We start from the raw sequence: 17,879 nt of genomic DNA, 5'->3' as shown, positions 1-17,879 counted from the left end.
CCCAGGTAATGAAGTCAGGAAACATAATTTAGGTAGAAATGTAGTTCCAAGAGCCTTGTAATTATTGCCTTTTGCATCCTTCTGCCTACATTACAACAGAGCAGACTTAGGAAGCCCTGGAAATATTGTGGTGGGTGTTTTCTAACTACTGCGTCAACATGATCAATCATGTTCTAAGTTTTCTGGTTTCTTGAAAGAGCATAGTTTATGTTCCTAACACTTCCCGGGAAACAGCACAAAATTAGTTTCTAGGCCCCCCTGTGTTTCTCCTGGTGTCTCAGAAGTATATATTATATAAATGAAATATTTGTCTCTGACCGAAGGGCTCGTCCACCAAACTACAATTAATGAATACAAGAATTAGAAATCAAAACTTTGTTTAGTCTGAGGAAAAACAATTCTTTAAACTGTAACCACATGGCTGTTTCTTGTTTGCATCAACTCTGGGTGACTGTTACTGTCTTCCGTGAATTCTCTGGGGCAGGGACCTGACTTTGTTGAATGAGCCAATTGTTTTCCTTTGTGTTGCCCATCTAGTAAGTTCCCATCTGGTTTGTATCAGACTGTTTTCACAGCCAACAACTGCTGCCTTCTCTATATCCTGACACTTCAGGGCCCCACGCTATCAAAGCACAGGGCTGCGATGGCCTTGCTGGCAGGCCTATGCAGCTGTGCCTCCCAGCTTGGAACTATTACCCGGAGTAATGGTAACGGAGAACTTGGATTGGCCCTTATTCCCATTGGTGTCGTGTGTACAGTGAGCAGAAGTCCACCCTCCCCTCCCCACCCCCTCACACCCAAAACTTAGTAGTCAACAGAAAATCTTTAGAGCTCTAATTTTAGGATACGGAATGGTGGTGGTCTTGCTTTCTCGTGGCTTCCTGGATTTGAAAGCTCATTTTTCATTCTTTCACTCTCTTTCAAAAATTACCAAGTCTGGCCTTGGGGAAGTAAACTGGTCACCATGTCACATTTAATTTTTGTTTCCAAATTTAGTTAGGAATGTCTAGATCTGGCAAAATCCACTATAAAAGCTACACAAATAATACAGTGTAATTACAATGATAGTCTCAGGATGTAATTTGAGAGTTTTCATATTTAGGAAGGATTTCCATCTCAGAAGATGGATTTTCTGTACATAAACTATAGAAGCACTTGGGTTCAAACTGCGTAGTAACTATTAGGGAGTGACTTTGCCTTCAGCTTTGTTAGCCATCAAGTGTCACTTATAAGAATGTGATGATAGTGACCTTCTGTAACAGTCTGTGGCCTTATGTAATTAAAGTTGTAGTACAAGTTATTGTTGAAAAAGTTGAGTTTAAATGTAGCTCTGATGTCATTGCTTCATAAAATGAAACAGCAAACCTTTTTGGCACCAAAAAGAAAGAATTAAATGACTTTTGTAGAATGTATTAGTATTTTAGAAATGCTTTCAAGATTAGGTAAAATGATATTAGTTTGTGATTTCAAAGAAATTGAGTGGCTACTTGTCACAGATCATCAAGTACCCTCTAAGTAAGAAGTCCTGTAGAGTCAAACTAAAGCAACAACAACAATAAAAATTCACCTTTTGCTTCTGAATAATTTCATCTCGCTGGTATTTCAAGATTTTAAGGAAAGAAATAGAAAGGAATTGGCTTTGTCATTAGCAGTATGGTGTGTGACTTAGCAACTATTCACTTGACGTTAAAGGCCAGTAAAGTTAGTTATTTGGCTGTTTCAGTCATTGGAAAACAGTTCAAAACTGCAGAGGAAGCACCTTTCAATTGCTGAAACTGATATATTGGTTTTTTTCAATTTCAACTTTCTACGGAAGTATAATCTACATATAGATAAGTACGCATATCATGGGGTGTCCAGCTGAAAGAATTTTCACAAACTGAGCTCACTGGTATAACCCACGTCCAGCTCAAGAAACAGCACACTGTCAGTACCCCTGAGCCCCCTCATGTTGCCTTTGTTACAACTTCCACCCCGCAGGGATAACCACTGTTCTGTGATTAGTTCTCTTGCTTTTTTTTTTAACTGTAAATAAATGAAATCAGACAGAATGTGTGGCTTCTTTCACGAGACAAACCTAGTGTGATTTTTAAGATTCCTTTAGTTTTCAGACCGTTATGACGTGCTTTTGTAAAGAATTATCTGAGAGGAATTTGTTTTAGTAGCTGTGTCACAGGCTATTCAACCAACAGGAAGTGCATTGTAGATAAAGTTGTCTACTAAAACATCGACTCTCTCAGTTCTCAACCAAATTTTAGTGCTGGAATGTTCCTCTAGACATTCCTGCCCTGAAAAGGCAGGGACTCTTTGTCATAACACCACACAGCAGTACATTCAAGTACTTAAATGGTTTTTAATGAGCTTCAATAATTAAATGTACGTTAGTCAAATAAAGCTTAGTCTGCATTCAGGATAGGTGGGTCATCTATTTTCTGAATTACCAATCAGCTTCTTGGCAGTTGGATATAAGCTTTTATGCTGCCAAGATACTATTTCTAAAATGCTCTTATTGGAGAGACTCGTATACCTATTAGATAGGCAGCTGAAGAGTAACTTAATCTGGCCAGATTATTTGTTTCAAAGGAGTTAATTTCTTTTTATATATTTTTAACTACTCTAATAATGTTCCTTTTTCCCCCCCAGTGAACTCAAATTGGTATAAAAGATCCAGGTATTCTGTTACTAGTTTTAGATTTCTCCTTATTTTGTTTCATATTCTGAATGGCACCCATTTAAAAACTCTTGTTTTGTGAGCTAAAAAATTTATTATTAGGAGCCTTCATTTTATATCCTTGTTTTACAGTTAATAGCCCTATTGTACTATGCAGTTTTCTTAAATAATCCATAAAGAATTTGTTTAAAGGGGCGCCTGGGTGGCTCAGTCGTTAAGCGTCTGCCTGCAGCTCAGGTCATGAGCCCAGGGTCCTGGGATCGAGCCCCACATCGGGTTCCCTGCTCTGCGGGAGGCCTGCTTCTCCCTCTCCCACTCCCCCTGCTTGTGTTCCCTCTCTTACTGTGTCTCTCTCTGTCAAATAAATAGATAAATTCTTAAAAAAAAAGAATTTGTTTAAAATAATAATATAATAGTTTATAGATTTAAGTATTGCTATTCTGGTGATCCTTACTAAGGGTAGTATTAAAAACCAAAAGATAAACTTTCAGGACAATATAAAAAATTTTAAAAACAAGAGTACAAACATTGTAAAGCCTAGGTTGCTATCCTTTTAAATACCACTTTTTGAAATACTAAAACATAGCCTCCTTTCAAATTGGTACCATATAGCTACAAGATTTTGAAAGACCATTTAAAATAAAAAGCTCAAGTATTGAAATAAGATGAGTGTTTGAAAGAAGCATAGTGTATGAATGGTATAATCCCAGCAACCTTGTGTGCCCTCGTTTAAAGCTTTTTCAGCAGTATCCCTGCGTTCCTAGCCTTGGATTCCATTTTCAAATCTCAGATCACTTGTTTTGATTTTGTGATATCTTTAAACATTTAAATAAAAGGTAACACATTTGTCTTTTGTGGTAAAGGTAAAAGGACAAATTATATTCGTAGGTAATTTATGACTCAATTTTTAGCCAGTGTTACTCACTCCTAATTTCCATAGAAATTCGTGGATCAAATGTTTGTAAATTGTTTCTTCTCATCCTTTGACTTAAATACCAATGAGTATTGTTTCTTCAATTTTGAACAGTAGGATGAGGAAGTATAAGAGTCAACAACCTTGATAAGCAGTTTTTAAATCATGTTGGCCAGGTATAGGTTGTGTTTGCTGCTTTAATTCTCACCTGCAGAGTACAGTACTCACCCTTTCAGGAAACCCCGTCCCCCAGCAAGTGTGAATTATGAGCCAGCTATTCATTACAAGAATAAATGACAATAGACAACTCTGATATTGAGATAGTGGCTTATTTTATTTATTTATTTATTTATTTATTTTACTGTTAGGAGAAATTATTACAGAAGTCAAGACTCTCTCCCAGTTTTGGTGGAGTTTTTTTTTTTTTTTTAAGATTTTATTTATTTATTTGACAGAGAGAGACACAGTGAGAGAGGGAACACAAGCAGGGGGAGTGCAAGAGGGAGAAGCAGACTTCCCACTGAGCAGGGAGCCCAATGTGGGGCTCGATCCCAGGACCCTGGGATCATGACCTGAGCCGAAGGCAGACACTTAATGACTGAACCACCCAGGCGCCCCTGGTGGAGTTTTGTTTGTGTTTATAATAACATCAACAACACATAATAGCTACCATCTCTGTATATTTCCTATATGTGATATACTTCGCTAAGATCCATAATCAACCCAACTTGGGTAGATGATAATATTCTCATTTTCTATTTGAGAAACCCGAGGCTCAGTGAGGTTACGTACTTTGGCCAAGGATACATAGCTAGTACACGACAGAGCTGGGAATCAAATGTAGTCCCAACTCGGAAAGCAAACGCTGTACTCTTAAACACTATACTGTATTTCCTTCCTTGATAATTTTTAAAAAAGTAGAACAGATAATTTCTGATGGTTCTTACAGGTCTCAGTATCTAAAGTTGGGAGATGGGGAAAGAACTGTTTGCTTGGGCTTTAGTTCCTACTATTAATACTATTAATATGTCACATTGATTTGTCAGTGAACCTTTCTGAATCTTGACTTCCTTATTAGTAACGGTAAGATGATCTCTGAGACCCGTTGCAGCTCTCTTTTGGTCATATGGGAGCAGTACTTTTTCTTTTCAACAAAAGGTCTCCCTGTCCAAAAATATTTTTAAAAGATTACCTAACAAGAAGAATTTTTTGTAAGTTGGGAGAAGTTAGAAAATAATCACAAGCTACAAAATAATAAAACTACCAGTTATTGAGTAATATATGTAGGCACTGCTCTAAGTTATTTACATATATTGTCTCTGTTAATGATCATAAGAAACCTATGAGGTAGAAGAGGAAACTGAAACACAAAATGGTGATATTCCACAGAGTGGTGGTATTTCTCCTGGGTCTCACAGCTCATTTATGTTGGTACTGTGATTTGCATTAGGTGGTTTAGCTTCGAAGTCTGTGCTCTTCACTGTGAGCTTCCAGATGACTCTAACATAGTGTCTCGTTGTCAATTACTTGCAACTTTTTTATCTTAGATACTACAGTGTAGAATGAATAGAAAAAAGTGGGTGTTTTTTCCAGAAAAGGACCTATACAAGATCACAGATATAAAGGTTCAGAAACTTGGTCAGCTGGATATTTCTTGAGCAACCATACATAGAGGACTGATTTAGGCATCTTAGGGGAAATAAGGAAGGATAATTGAGGGAAACTTTGTTTTTAGATTTTATTTTTGAGTAATCTCTACACCCAACATGGGGCTCGAACTCATAACACGTGCTCCACCAACTAAGCCAGCCGGGTACCCCTATTTTCTTGTCCTTTATGAAAATCTAGCATTGCATTAAATCACTTCAGCTTATGAAATGGCTTATTGAAGGCACATCTTAAAAATAATAACAGGTTTAGCATATTATTTCTTAGATGTTTTTACTAGTAATGCAGCTTTGTTGGATATAAAGAGATGACTAAAGTATGCTTTGGTTTGCAGTAATGAAATCATTTTTTGGGTTAAAATTCATTGTTTTAATAAATTAGAAATAAGCCGTTGTGTTTTTTAAAAGCCATTGTTTTTGAAAGTTTCAAGAAAATGCTTTTTATTAAGCAAAAAATCTGAATATTAGAGAAAACATGCTCCTTTTTTATTCCAAAGAAAATGCAGTGTATAAAATTCACATTTAGGTTGTTATGAATTTAGAAGAGTGTTTCTTTATAGCAGCAGGTCCCATTGGGGGATACACCCCCTTTGGAGTGCGGACCTATCAGAATGGAAGGGAGCCCTTGTTAGTTTGAAAAAGCCCCAAAAGTGATTCAGACTTTCCCTTCTCCTTACCCCAACCCTCTGTTGAAAATCACTGGTTTAGAAAAGGTTTCACAGCTCCTTTTTCCAAAGCCAGCCAGGTACAATATATAGCACCTTCTAAAGAGGATTAAAAAAAAAAAGGCAATAGAACAAGAAGAGGCAAAGAGAAGTTACCAAGAATAGAAGAAGAATTCGAGTTCCATGATGGAAACATTAACAGCTAGAAGTGGTATGATGCTAAAAGGCAGAGAGCTCAATTAATCGTTAGTCTTTAAACTCTCGTATATTTGAAGCGGAACAGGCGCTTTAATTGGAAGATTTGCTCATTGCTGTCAGTCTGCTCTGTGTTAGTTTTACCTTTACAATTAAAGAGGATTAAGACAATGTCTTATTCTTTGCGGTCTTCACAACACCTCATATAATAATGATGGACACATAAAAAAATTTTTTTTAATTGAATCCTAGCTAGACCTAAGGTAGGTTTTCTTTTTCTTTTCTTAGTTTCCACCCAGCTTTGTTTAATATGAAAGGGGATGATGTTGCTTATTTCTTACTGTAACACAATAGATACATTTAAAATCTGGGCTTTGAAGCAATCACTTCTGAGTGGACTGCCACTTAATTTTGCTGGGCGCCCCCCCCAAAAAAAGTTTCTTCAGTGGAAGTGGCCTCTGTTGTGGGACTGATTGTTACCATTGTGTCCACCTATAGGTGCTGTGTAGAATGGGAAACGTAGCTGTAGAGGGCAAAGCAGTAACCTTTCCCTCTCTAACTCTCAGAAATTTAGAGGCAGAGTAGGAAGTGAACATAGGTAGTATCTCATAGAAAGATGATAGTAAGCACTTTGAATGCATTTAAAGGTTTTTTAAAAACAGTATCAAGGTTAGATGTTTAATTTTGGTCTATTTGCAGATTGTCAGTATATAATACATAACTGGTATTTGCCTCCAGTCTTACCTTTAGAAAACTATATTTTCTTCTAAAACGATTCTTTTTAAGCTTTTTTCTTCATTAATCTAGATTGCATTTAATTCTTTAACGTATTTCATTTTTAGGTTTCTGACAGTATAATGACAATAGCTAAACATGAACCTTTGTCATCAGTGAGAACCTATTGCTCCGTTAAATGAATGATGTAATGCTTCAAATCACGTTCATTTACGTATATTCTTCCAAATCCACCTGAAATTTTTCTGAAATAAGGGAAATTTGAGAGAAGTCTGATTTTTATTTTAGGGAAAATCAGAAAATAGCGATTCTACTGTCCTCTACATTTTTTTCAAATCGTTCTGCCTGAAGAATTTGTTTGAAACAATGGATATCGATAGTCATTAACTGCATTTCAGAGCACAGATTAAGAGCACGCCATCAACATCGGCACATGCTTCCAGTGCCTGGGTTGTCCTTTTGGCTGGAGAACCACATGTGCTACATGTTCCTCTTTTCAGTTAACTTTTCTCTACTTCATCATTCCCTAGCCAAAAAGAGGTTTTCCCAAGCCTATTTCGTTTTAACATTAAAATGTGGCTTTGGTTTGACAGCGTAGTGCTCTTCTGTGTTCTTTGACAACTTTATTGGTTGCTTCACATAGATTGTGTTGGGCAATATGCCCCCATCTAGCCTGGGTGAAGGGAGATTCTACACTTCTTCTTGTAATGATGAAGTCCTTAAGTAGGAGATTCTGTGAAAACTTCTAACCTTGAAAGAAATGATCCGTAAGCTTCTTTTACTTAATACAAATTGCAAATTCTCTAATGATTCCTTGTTTCCCTCTTTCCTTAATTTTTGCTGCCTAAAGATAATCCATTGGGTGGTAAAGTATTTTTCTATGGATAGTCATTAAAATTCAGCTGTTTAACTTTCTTCTTATTAAGGCCATTAGATCAGGCTCCCATTTATGTTTTATGAGAGTAACTGGGAGTGCATGTAGTTTGTGTTCTTTTTAGTGAATAGGAATGAATCATGCTTATTTCTAGGCTTAACTGATTTTCTTATTAAAAAAAAGCATAACTTCATCAGGTGAAATGGATCTGACACAAATTGAGCCCAATCTGTACCTCGCGTCTGTATTTACAGGTAAGATTTTTACTTTAAAAGTTGTTGAGGGGCACCTGGCTGGCTCATTCACTAGAGCATGCAACTCTTGATCTCAGGGTCATGAGTTCAAGCCCCACACTGGGCATGGAGCCTACTTTAAAAACAAGTTGTTGAGCTTGGAGCTATTCAGATTTTTCATGTTTTTATAATTTCTTTGATAATAATCAGCACAGTAGAGATACTAATTATACTTTTTTAATTCTCCTAAAATAGCTATAAACTCACTCAGGTAATAGAACTCCGTGCACTAAACTCTAACCCTCCAAAAATCATAAGTTAGGGGACAGAAAAAAATGTTTCATTTCCCTTTGGAAAGTTTATAAAATGTTGAATTAAAAGGCTGCAGGTGTGGTATTCAGAGCACTGAGGATAGTACTCAAGATAATTCCATCTGGGGGAGGTTATTTGTTGGGACAGGACAGTGTTTAAACTTTGAAGTCAGTTTTAAACAAAGTGAAGCAGCTGGAACCTGGCATAAGAAGAAACAAACCTTTCACATTAACTATTGCTTTTTAGAGGAAAAAGAATTGGAGTTGTTTTTACAGGTGCCAATACATTTATTCTTCCTATAGGAATGGCTTTATTTTTATCCTAAATTATACATTTCAAAATAAGCATTTGTCAACTCATTTTAAAAACAGAAGCAATAGTAAACTTAAAAAATGCAATAGGATTTATAGGTCTAAAACATATTTTGGAATGAGACTACAGTAACATTTTAAATCACCCTTTTAAATATGAAAGTAAGGAAAGAAACATTTAATAGTAACTAATCTGGAAAGCAGAGGTAAATAAAATATTGCATACTGTACTTGACATCAAATAACTAGGCACCTTCTTCATCAAGACTTGTATTTGTCCTCAAACACTGAAGCTATGATGTTGCAAAATCTGCAGAGCCGGGTTAAGTATGTGAGGAGAATTGAATACAGCAGGATAGTTTAGCAGCTGCTTAAACAAGGAATTAAAGCAAGAGTAGATGAGCCCAGGGTGGACAGGAAAAATGCTTCAAGAACTCAATAAAATACAGCTGAAATACTGTAACATTTTCACAGACAGCTGGGAAGCAACTGCATGGCTGGAACTCAGGGCTGATTTTAAAGACAGGATCTGGTCAGTGAGAATCTAAGCGGGCTGTTAGCTATGAGAAACCACAGACCCTTGAGGTGCAAGCAAATCAGTTGGGTTCAGCAGCCATTTCAAGGCCCACTGTGTGCTTACCATTGTGCTACAACTTTGTAGAATGCAGAGGTAAATAAGACAAAGTCACTGCCCTCCTGCAGCGCGTAGTTAACAGGAACAGACTCCCAAGCAAATAACGATTGAGATGATAAGGTCACAGATACTTCCTGTGTACCTACTGTCCTAGTCAGACAGCAAAGACTCAGTCCATGCTCTTACGGCGTATCTTGTTTAGAGCAAGTGACAGACACATAAACAAATAATTACAATGCAGTTTGGTAAGTGCAAATGACCAAATCACTTTCGGAGAGAATAAGGCATCCACACTTGACAGGAATTCCTCTATTTTACCACTGCTGCTGGAAGAACAGCTCAAAGAATGTGACTCACTTGCACATGGGGCTGGGCTCTCCTTTAAGTCAGTGCTTCGGAAATATTTGGGGGCCGCAGACCCCTTTGGAGCATTGAAAGCTATGACCATCTGTCTCCCTCCCGAACTGTACTCACATGAAAATAATTTGCATACTTTTCTGGGGCATTCACAGCTCCCTGGCCATTCATCCGTTTGCCCTGGGTTAAGATCCTTCATGTACGTGGATTCAGGATGATTACATTTGTTTCCTTTTCGATTTTCTTTTTAAATTTGTTGTTTATAAGAAACCAATCTTCATTTTCATGTAGAAAAACCCAAATCCAGGCAATTTAAAGCCATCCAACTATCTTTTCATCCACTCATAGAAGAATGCCATAAATTTGTACATATCACGTGTGCCTCATCTGTTACTTAATGAAGAGTTTGAAATGCTGTACTCTTCTATGAAGCTATTGAAACGTTTTCTTCTTTTCTCTGCTTGTCTCATGTTGCTTGAGGAGAGAATGCTTTGTTTGGATTCCTCTCAGTTTGCAAATAACAGAGATAGAATAATGAGTTACCAAGTGTTTGAGGATTAGAGTCAGAATCTGAAACCTGATGAAATGCATTATATAAACCCAAAAAACTTTTACAAAGTTATGCATATTTTTAGAAACATACATACAATGTACAGGCAAAATCTAAATAGACTTTAAAAATCCTATATGATTACTTGTATTCCTTAGAATAAATTAATTTAACTTTTCTGTCCTTAGTCTTATAAATCCAACATCAAATGTAAAATTTCTTTATGAATTTTAAATATCCTTAAAGCAAAAAAAATTGAATTTCAAACATCTAAAAGATATTAAAATATGTCTTAGGAAGCTTGAAATACATGGTCTGACTCAGTGGCATCCCAGCTTAAACATAGGCAAGTTAAATGACTTACTGCAAACCCACGGAATCAAAAAGTAGTCTCTTTTTTTAAAGAACAACTCTGAAAACAGCTGTTGAAACAATTACATCATAGAGTAACGAGATGACTGTGGAAATTTAAAAAGCCAAACTTTAAAAGCATCAAACTACATTTAATATAGGCAGAAAATTTGTTTGCTTTAATAATGATTTATTAAGATATAATGTCTTTTTCCTTTAAAAAAAATTAAACTCTGTGAGGACCATACTGGATATGAAGGTGACTCTTTTTGCCTGGTTTTTTAAAGTCTGGTCTAAAAAGGCAGTAATAACACAAACAAGCCTGAGGCTACGGGGTTATAAAGAGGTGTGGAGATAGTGGGATCAGTTATATACCTGTCTAAAAAGTCTAAAAAGTCCTCATTTAAAGTTCAAAATGACTGTTCAAAATAAAGTAAATGAACACTTCAAAAAGTCTTCCCCAGATGCACATTTACAAACATCTTTAGATAAAATGGTGTGTTTTATTGGCTTAACTCGTTGACTAAAACATAATTACTTGAGTTAAAATAGCATAACTATTTGGAGGTCTTCTAGAGCTGTGGGGATTTTTTTCTTAGTGCATTTTAGTGAAACATTCTATCCCTCTCTAAAGCAGACTACCTTTGCAGCCCATCCTGAGGGTCATTGCCTCTTGGGATAGTTCCTTTCCAGTTAACCTAAAAGGAAGAGCTGGTCTGTTGTGGGTGCTTTCTGTGTGCCAGCACTAGGCAGAACACTGCATTCGCAATATCCCGTTTAATCCTCATAAAACCCACTGAGGAAGGTACTCTTATCTTTATTTTAAGGATGAGGAAACTAGGATTTGCAGAAGTTACATAACTTTCCTCAAGTCTCTTATCACTCACTGTCCCTCTTACCCCTTACCTGTTTTTCTTTCTAGCACTTATCACCTCCTGACATATGTTTGTTTCCTTACTTGTTTGTCATTTGCCCTACACTCGGCTGGAATATGATGGCTGTGGGATCAGAGTCTTTTTGTTCTCTTCACTGCTGATATCTCCAGAGTCTGGAACAGTGCCTGGAACATAGTAGGTGCTCAGTCGATATTTGTTGAGTGGATAGATTGGATGAACGCAGCTCTATGCTATTCCAAAAGCCTCACTCTGACAGTTTGGATGGGACTGTTCCCAAGTGACTGGACAACAGATCTCATTTGGACCCTAGATGGGACCTATCATTAAGGGACTTGAGCTTGAAACATTATTACTGCTTCTCTCCTTACCTACCATTGCCTATTACATGAATGGAATTTATCTTAACCACCTGTAAAAGTAATGTGTGGTTTTTTGTTTTTGTTTTTTTGGTTTGTTTGTTTTGAGTAATGGAGGTAGTTGCTATAGTGCAGGAAGCAGTGAGTTGTCTCAGCGCTACCAGTTTTGAATTAATTAGATAACTTATGCTAGACTTTTTTTTTGAAAACCATCTGTTACCTTGTGTGACTCTTTACTCTTGGGTCTCTTCCTATTTATCTCTCTGACATTTCCCTTTTGTTTTTCTTTATTTTCTCTTCATTCACCTTTCTTTGCCCTTCCTTGTATTTTTGTCATCATTTCTCTTCTCAGCCTATCTTCTCTCCCTAGGTGATCACTGTGTTCATTACTCTCATTATTCTATCTATACAAATGACTGCTGGTTCTGTCTCTAAAACTGCCTTACGGCCTCTGACACCTTTGATTCCAGTTGCCTGCTAGAAAAGTCTATTCACACATCTTGTAGGCATCAGGTATATAACCGATCCCAATATCTCCACACCTCTTTATACCCCCGTAGCCTCAGGCTTGTTTGTGCTCTTATTAATGCCTAATCAGTCAACTAACCCTGTAATTTCAGAGCCATACTCAATTCTTTATTTCAGAGTCTCCCCTCAAAATGTCTTGAATCTGTTTCCACTGGCAAGGATCATCTGTTCTTGCATGGACGATTTCCACAGATCTCTCTCCTCTCTCCTTATTTTGCACACAGCTATTGGAGTTCTCTCTTCTAAAATACATTTGGTCATCCGACTCCTCTGTTCAGAATCTCTTGTGACTCATCATCATTTACAGAACTTGACCCTGACCTTCCTTTATAGCCTTCTCTCTCACCATTCCTTCAATCCAATCAGTAGTTTGGTATCAGAACAGAGTTCCTTTAACATACTGACTTAAAAAAAAAAAACAACAAAAAACATACTGACTTCACATTGACTTTATTTTGTTGTTCTTTTCCTTCATCACCTTCCACATCTTTGAAATACTACTTCAACTGCTACTTCCATGTCATTTTAACTAAGTATTGCTGTACACTTCTGTCTCGGCTTCTAGGTTTTGAGCTTCTTGAGGATGAGGACTATTTCTTCTTCATCTGTGATTCTCTCAGCACCGTCTTAGCTCCATACATACAGTAGGCTTGTAGGGATGTTTAGCTGGTGAGAAAAACTTTGGAAAATCCACTTTATGTCTCTGTGCCTCAGTCACCTTGTCTGTCTCCCAGAATTACTGTCAGGATGAGGTAAGATGATGGGGAAAAGATTTTTGCAAAACTACGAATTGCTGTGTAAATATAAGGCATTAACTGTGAGAAATAGCATAACTTTGCAGTGATTGAATTTAATATGTTCCCTGAGACTTGTAAATTTCTTTGAGATCAAAAAAAATAGTTAAAGCTCTTGTTGCATCATTGAGCAATTTAATCAGTAAGCACATAAGAGAAAATGAAGGTACATGTAAAACAGTTTTGTGACATGAGATAACAGAGAAAAGAAGAATATCTGGTATCAGTGTGGTTTTTGACAGGCAACTAACTAAAGGAATGGAATTTTTCTTCATAATTTGAGGAAGGTAACATTGAACTTTTATGGGTTGAAAATTAATTTTTCTCTTGGCCTTAGTTATACTCTATGTTAATTTTTACTTTATTGATGAAGTAAGCTCTGATCTTGGATACTTTTCTTGGTTATTTCGTGTGCTCTACATCATGACTTTGTAAAATGACAGAATATTTAAATAATGCTTATGTCCTATAGAGATCTTTTTTTAAAGCAGTTCTTATTGTGTCTTAATTTTAGTTTTTATCATATCCTGACAGAGCTAACTTTCAAAAGGTCTTTTCTTATTTAAAATATTTATTCTAGTCAAATTGACATAAAACTTGTTTTCTTCTTTAAAAGATTATACCGTGGTATTATAGTTTGTGATGTTGCTATAATGTTGCCAAATCTTATTACCTGTCTCTCTTTTATTAAAAAAAAAAGAAATTGACACAAGTAACAAAAAGGAATAGTATAATATTAACTCTTTGTAAGACTTCCTAATGTGAAAGGAATTTGGCTTTTACAAATATTCCGATCGTCTTGGACAGCTGTGTTTGAGTCATCGTTGAAATCTCCAAAACGGTCTACTTTTACTGTAGTCCCTATAAAAATGTAATGGAGAATTCCACTTTATTACTGTGAAAACTACTTGAAAAATATAAAGGAGTTTTAGAAAAATTACTATGGCTCTTGACTCAGAGAGCTCTTTATGATTGTTAAAGATAATTTATTTTTAAGATGCTTATTATTCTTATGTATATAGAGTTAAGCCATAAAATCTGAAACAGGGATTTTTGTAGTCTTAAATAATACCAATTTGGCATTCTTCATATTCTTAGGTGGTGTGCTTTAAACTTAAAGAAGTGAATTAGGGTATAGGCAGATAGATTACATTTATGGTCAACTCTGGATTTCTTTTTAACATATTAATGAATTCTTCATATCAGACTGTGTCTCCTCTGCCACAGCCTGGCTTCTTTATTGCCTCCCACTACTCCCAATCTGTGGAGTGGAGATCTTTTTCTGTATTTGGTTAAGTGTAGTGATCATGAAGAAAAGTCTGTTTTACAGAGAAAAATACATTCCGAATAGCTATTTACTTGATGGTAATAGTAATGATAGTAGTGCTAGTACTATACTAAATAGTACCATTTAGTGGTATTGGTAACTCTGAGTTTTCAGGTACTTACTAAGTGCTAAGCTCTGTTGTCAAACTCTTCACCAGTGCTATTTTATCCTCATTACATTCTGCAAGGTAGGTACTAGTCACCCATTTAACATGGAAGGACTGAAATGTTGAGTGGTGAAACAATTTGCCGAGGTCACATGGTCAGTAAGAGGTTAAGTCTGAGTTTCAGAGACTAGGCTCTGACCCCTACATGGTCTTACCTGGCATTTGTCATTTGTTTTTTGTTTTTTTAGATTTTTATTTATTTGACAGAGAGAGAACACAAGCAGGGGGAGTGGGAGAGGGAGAAGCAGGCTCCCCGTCGAGCAGGGAGCCCGATGCGGGGCTCGATCCCAGGACCCTGGGATCATGACCTGAGCCGAAGGCAGATGCTTAACGACTGAGCCACTCAGGCGTCCCAGCATTTGTCATTCATACCACAACTTGTGTTGGCACTTGTGTATCATCTTAGTCCATTCAGGCTACCATAACAAAATACTACCGACTGGGTGGCTAATGAACAACAGAAATTTTATTTCTCACAGTTCTGGAGAAATAAAATCAAAGAGCCTCTTCCTGGTTCACAGCTATCGCCTTCTCACTGTGTCTTCACATGGTGGAAGGGGCTAACAAGCTCTCTCAGGGACCTCTTTTATAAATCCCCTTCATGAGGGCTCCACTCTGATGACCTCTAAGCACCTCCCACAGGCCCCACTTCCTAATACTATCACATCAGGGATTCAGATTTCAAAATATGAATGTTGGGGAGGAGAACGTAAATATTCAGATAACATACTTTTAAAATGTTGTCCGTGATTGTCTAGGAGTGGGAGTGGAAAGGAGGAAGTGTATTTTATCTCTGACGAGTTCTGAGTTCCGAGCTCCTTGAGAAAAGAAATGATCTCATACACAATCCTTGTTTGGATCCCCTCCCCCCCATATTCGTCAAGAAAGTTTAAAGCATATAAATATTCAGGATATGCTTGTTGAGCTGAATGCGTTTCTCCTTTTTTGCAGGGGGTAAAGCAGTACCACTTCTCACTTCACAGACGTCACCCACCAAGATGTCTGTGATGCTGCCTTCAGTGACACTGGAGGATTGTTCTCAGTCTCTGAGCATTAGCCCTGTGCAAGGGGGCACGGAGTCCTCAGGAACAGATACCTTCTGAAAGGGAAGTGAGAACCAGCCTAATAGTTGTGCCTCTGGTTGTGAAGTCATTTTTCTCAAGCATAAAACCATGTCTCAAACTATTTGGTGTTTTGAGCATCTTCTGAAAAACAATTTCTAATTTTTTATTAAAGTAAAAAGTGTAATTTGGGTAGGTAGGTAAACTTTTGAAATAAAATAATTTAAATATGAATCATCGTGAGTCTGAATTATTTCTTAGAATCCTGAGGCAGCATGGAGTAGTGGAAAGGGCATGACTTTTGACATCTAAGAATGTATTCTACAGATATAATTATGGGTAGTTAGAAAATGATGTTGCTCAAGGCTATTCATTCTGAATTTTTTTTTGTAACAGCAAATAATTGGCAACAATCTAACGCCTATCAATAAGGGACTGACTAAAAAAGTGATGGTAGGTCTGTACAATGGAATACTATGTAGTACAAAAAAGAATTGTAAAATGTTTATGTGTCGATGTGGAATTGTCTCTGAGAAATACCGTTAATGTGAAAAAAAAGTGTGCAAAATGGCTACCATCGTTTACAGTCGGGGGAGGAATCCAAATATGTGCTGTGTACACGCACACACACACACACATATATTTGCTTATGGATGCATTAAATATCTTTGGAAGGATAAACAAGAAACTGCTAACTTGTCTCCGGGGAGGGGGACCGAGGGGCTAGGTGATAGGAGTCAAGGATGACTAAAGCCACTGTGTGTTTGAACTTCAGTTGTGACAGGAAAAAATTATGAATGAGGTTAATTTTTTTTATACCTTACATATATACCTATTAAACCTTTATACTTTATAAACCTGTGAAATGTGACTAGATTACCTTTCAAAGCATAAACACATAAAATTGAAAGAAAACAAAAGCGTAGCTTTGAAATTCTAGTTCCATTCTCTTGCTCTGTGATGGGGGCAGACAAGCCCCTTCCTCATGGCTACCTGGGCAAATGGGTTTAATACTTGTTTCGCAGGATAATGGGGATTATCAATAATGCTGGGGGTGACACTCAGCACAGTGCCTGGCACCAGATAAGAGCTCAGTAAATGGTGGGTGTCATTATCTTGAGGAATTGAAGCATCTTGCGCTAGAGGGTAAGCACAGTGAGACGCAGGGTAGCCTACTATTAGCACACACACCAAAAAAACATAAACAAAACCAAAAATGCTTCATCTTCCTGAACATATTTCCTGTCACAACTGAAGTTCAAACACACAGTAACCACGGTCATCCTTGACTTTTCTCAGCATTTTCCTGGGTTACTTAGTGGCTCTCAACCCTGGCTGCACACTAGAGCCTCTGGGAGCTTTAAAAATGCCTCTGTTCTGCTCTCAGGGATGCTGACCTCATCGATCTGGGATAGGGCCTGGATATTGGTATTAAAAAAGAAAAAAAGACCTTCCCAGGTGGTTAAAATGTACATTCGAAGTTAAGAATTCCTCAAGAGCAATGTAGAATTCCTTAAGCTTCTAGTAGGGCCCACTGCCTAGGGAGTCTAGGAAGAGTCTGAGGATTTCTTCTCACTGATGACAGAAGCTGCAAGAACTTATGGAAGTGTGTCAGCCTTCTACACATATTTCTTATGTCAGCTGCTCTAGCTTCTCAGATATTCCGTGACTTAAACACTTTAGGTTTCACTTTAGAACCCATTTTTCTTTGGTATTGCCTTTTGGACAGTTCTTGTAATAGTTCCCATTAAATAAGTAGAAGAAAAATGCTATTCTCTATATCATACTTGGTATTAGATGTTCATCTACAAATCTCTAGATTGGGTGAACGCTGCTTCATTTTAAACATGACCCCATGGTTTCTCATTTTCACAGCTGCTGCTTTCTGAGAAGGATATTTCTTAATTTTAGCAAAAGTATTTTTTAAAGGTGTTGGTAGTTTCTCCCCCCTAACTGTAGGAAACTCACCTTTTCTAATGTTAGGGTAGAAGTATAATCTTTGATTTATTCCACTCCTTGTTTACTTGAACTTTTCTGGGAAAAAGAAGTTTTTTGTCTGCTCATCAGTATTTTGTTTTATGGGATTTCTGGCCAGGGTTACTCCTATACATATATTCCCCTGCCAACCACCTAAAATCCTTTTGGAATAATCTGTGTGTATAAAGTAAATTAAATGGCATTTTTGATGTTACAGGCTTTAAAAAAACTTCATTTTATAATTTCCAACTTCTAGAATGAACTACCTAAGAAACATGCTACTAAAAGGCAGACTCTGTCAAGATC

General features: G+C 37.0%; 1 protein-coding gene across 7 annotated transcripts in view; it reads left to right on the top strand.

Moving 5' to 3' along the window:
- The window catches only part of KIAA0586 (KIAA0586 ortholog), a 119,406-nt gene extending 103,576 nt beyond the window's left edge, over positions 1 to 15,830 (top strand). For all 7 annotated transcript variants that reach the window (XM_028101428.2, XM_028101437.2, XM_028101434.2 and 4 more), the window contains one exon: positions 15,487 to 15,830. In XM_028101428.2, the coding sequence (XP_027957229.2) occupies positions 15,487 to 15,638 (152 nt within the window). In that variant the 3' untranslated portion in view covers positions 15,639 to 15,830. The remainder of the gene's footprint in view (positions 1 to 15,486) is intronic.
- The last annotated feature ends 2,049 nt before the right edge of the window (positions 15,831 to 17,879 follow it).

This window comes from Eumetopias jubatus, unplaced genomic scaffold, assembly GCF_037043125.1.
Source record: "Eumetopias jubatus isolate StellerSeaLion01/CBP00866 unplaced genomic scaffold, mEumJub1_p1.0 scaffold_7, whole genome shotgun sequence".
Taxonomy (NCBI): domain Eukaryota; kingdom Metazoa; phylum Chordata; class Mammalia; order Carnivora; family Otariidae; genus Eumetopias; species Eumetopias jubatus.
This window is presented reverse-complemented; position numbering and strand designations above follow the sequence as displayed.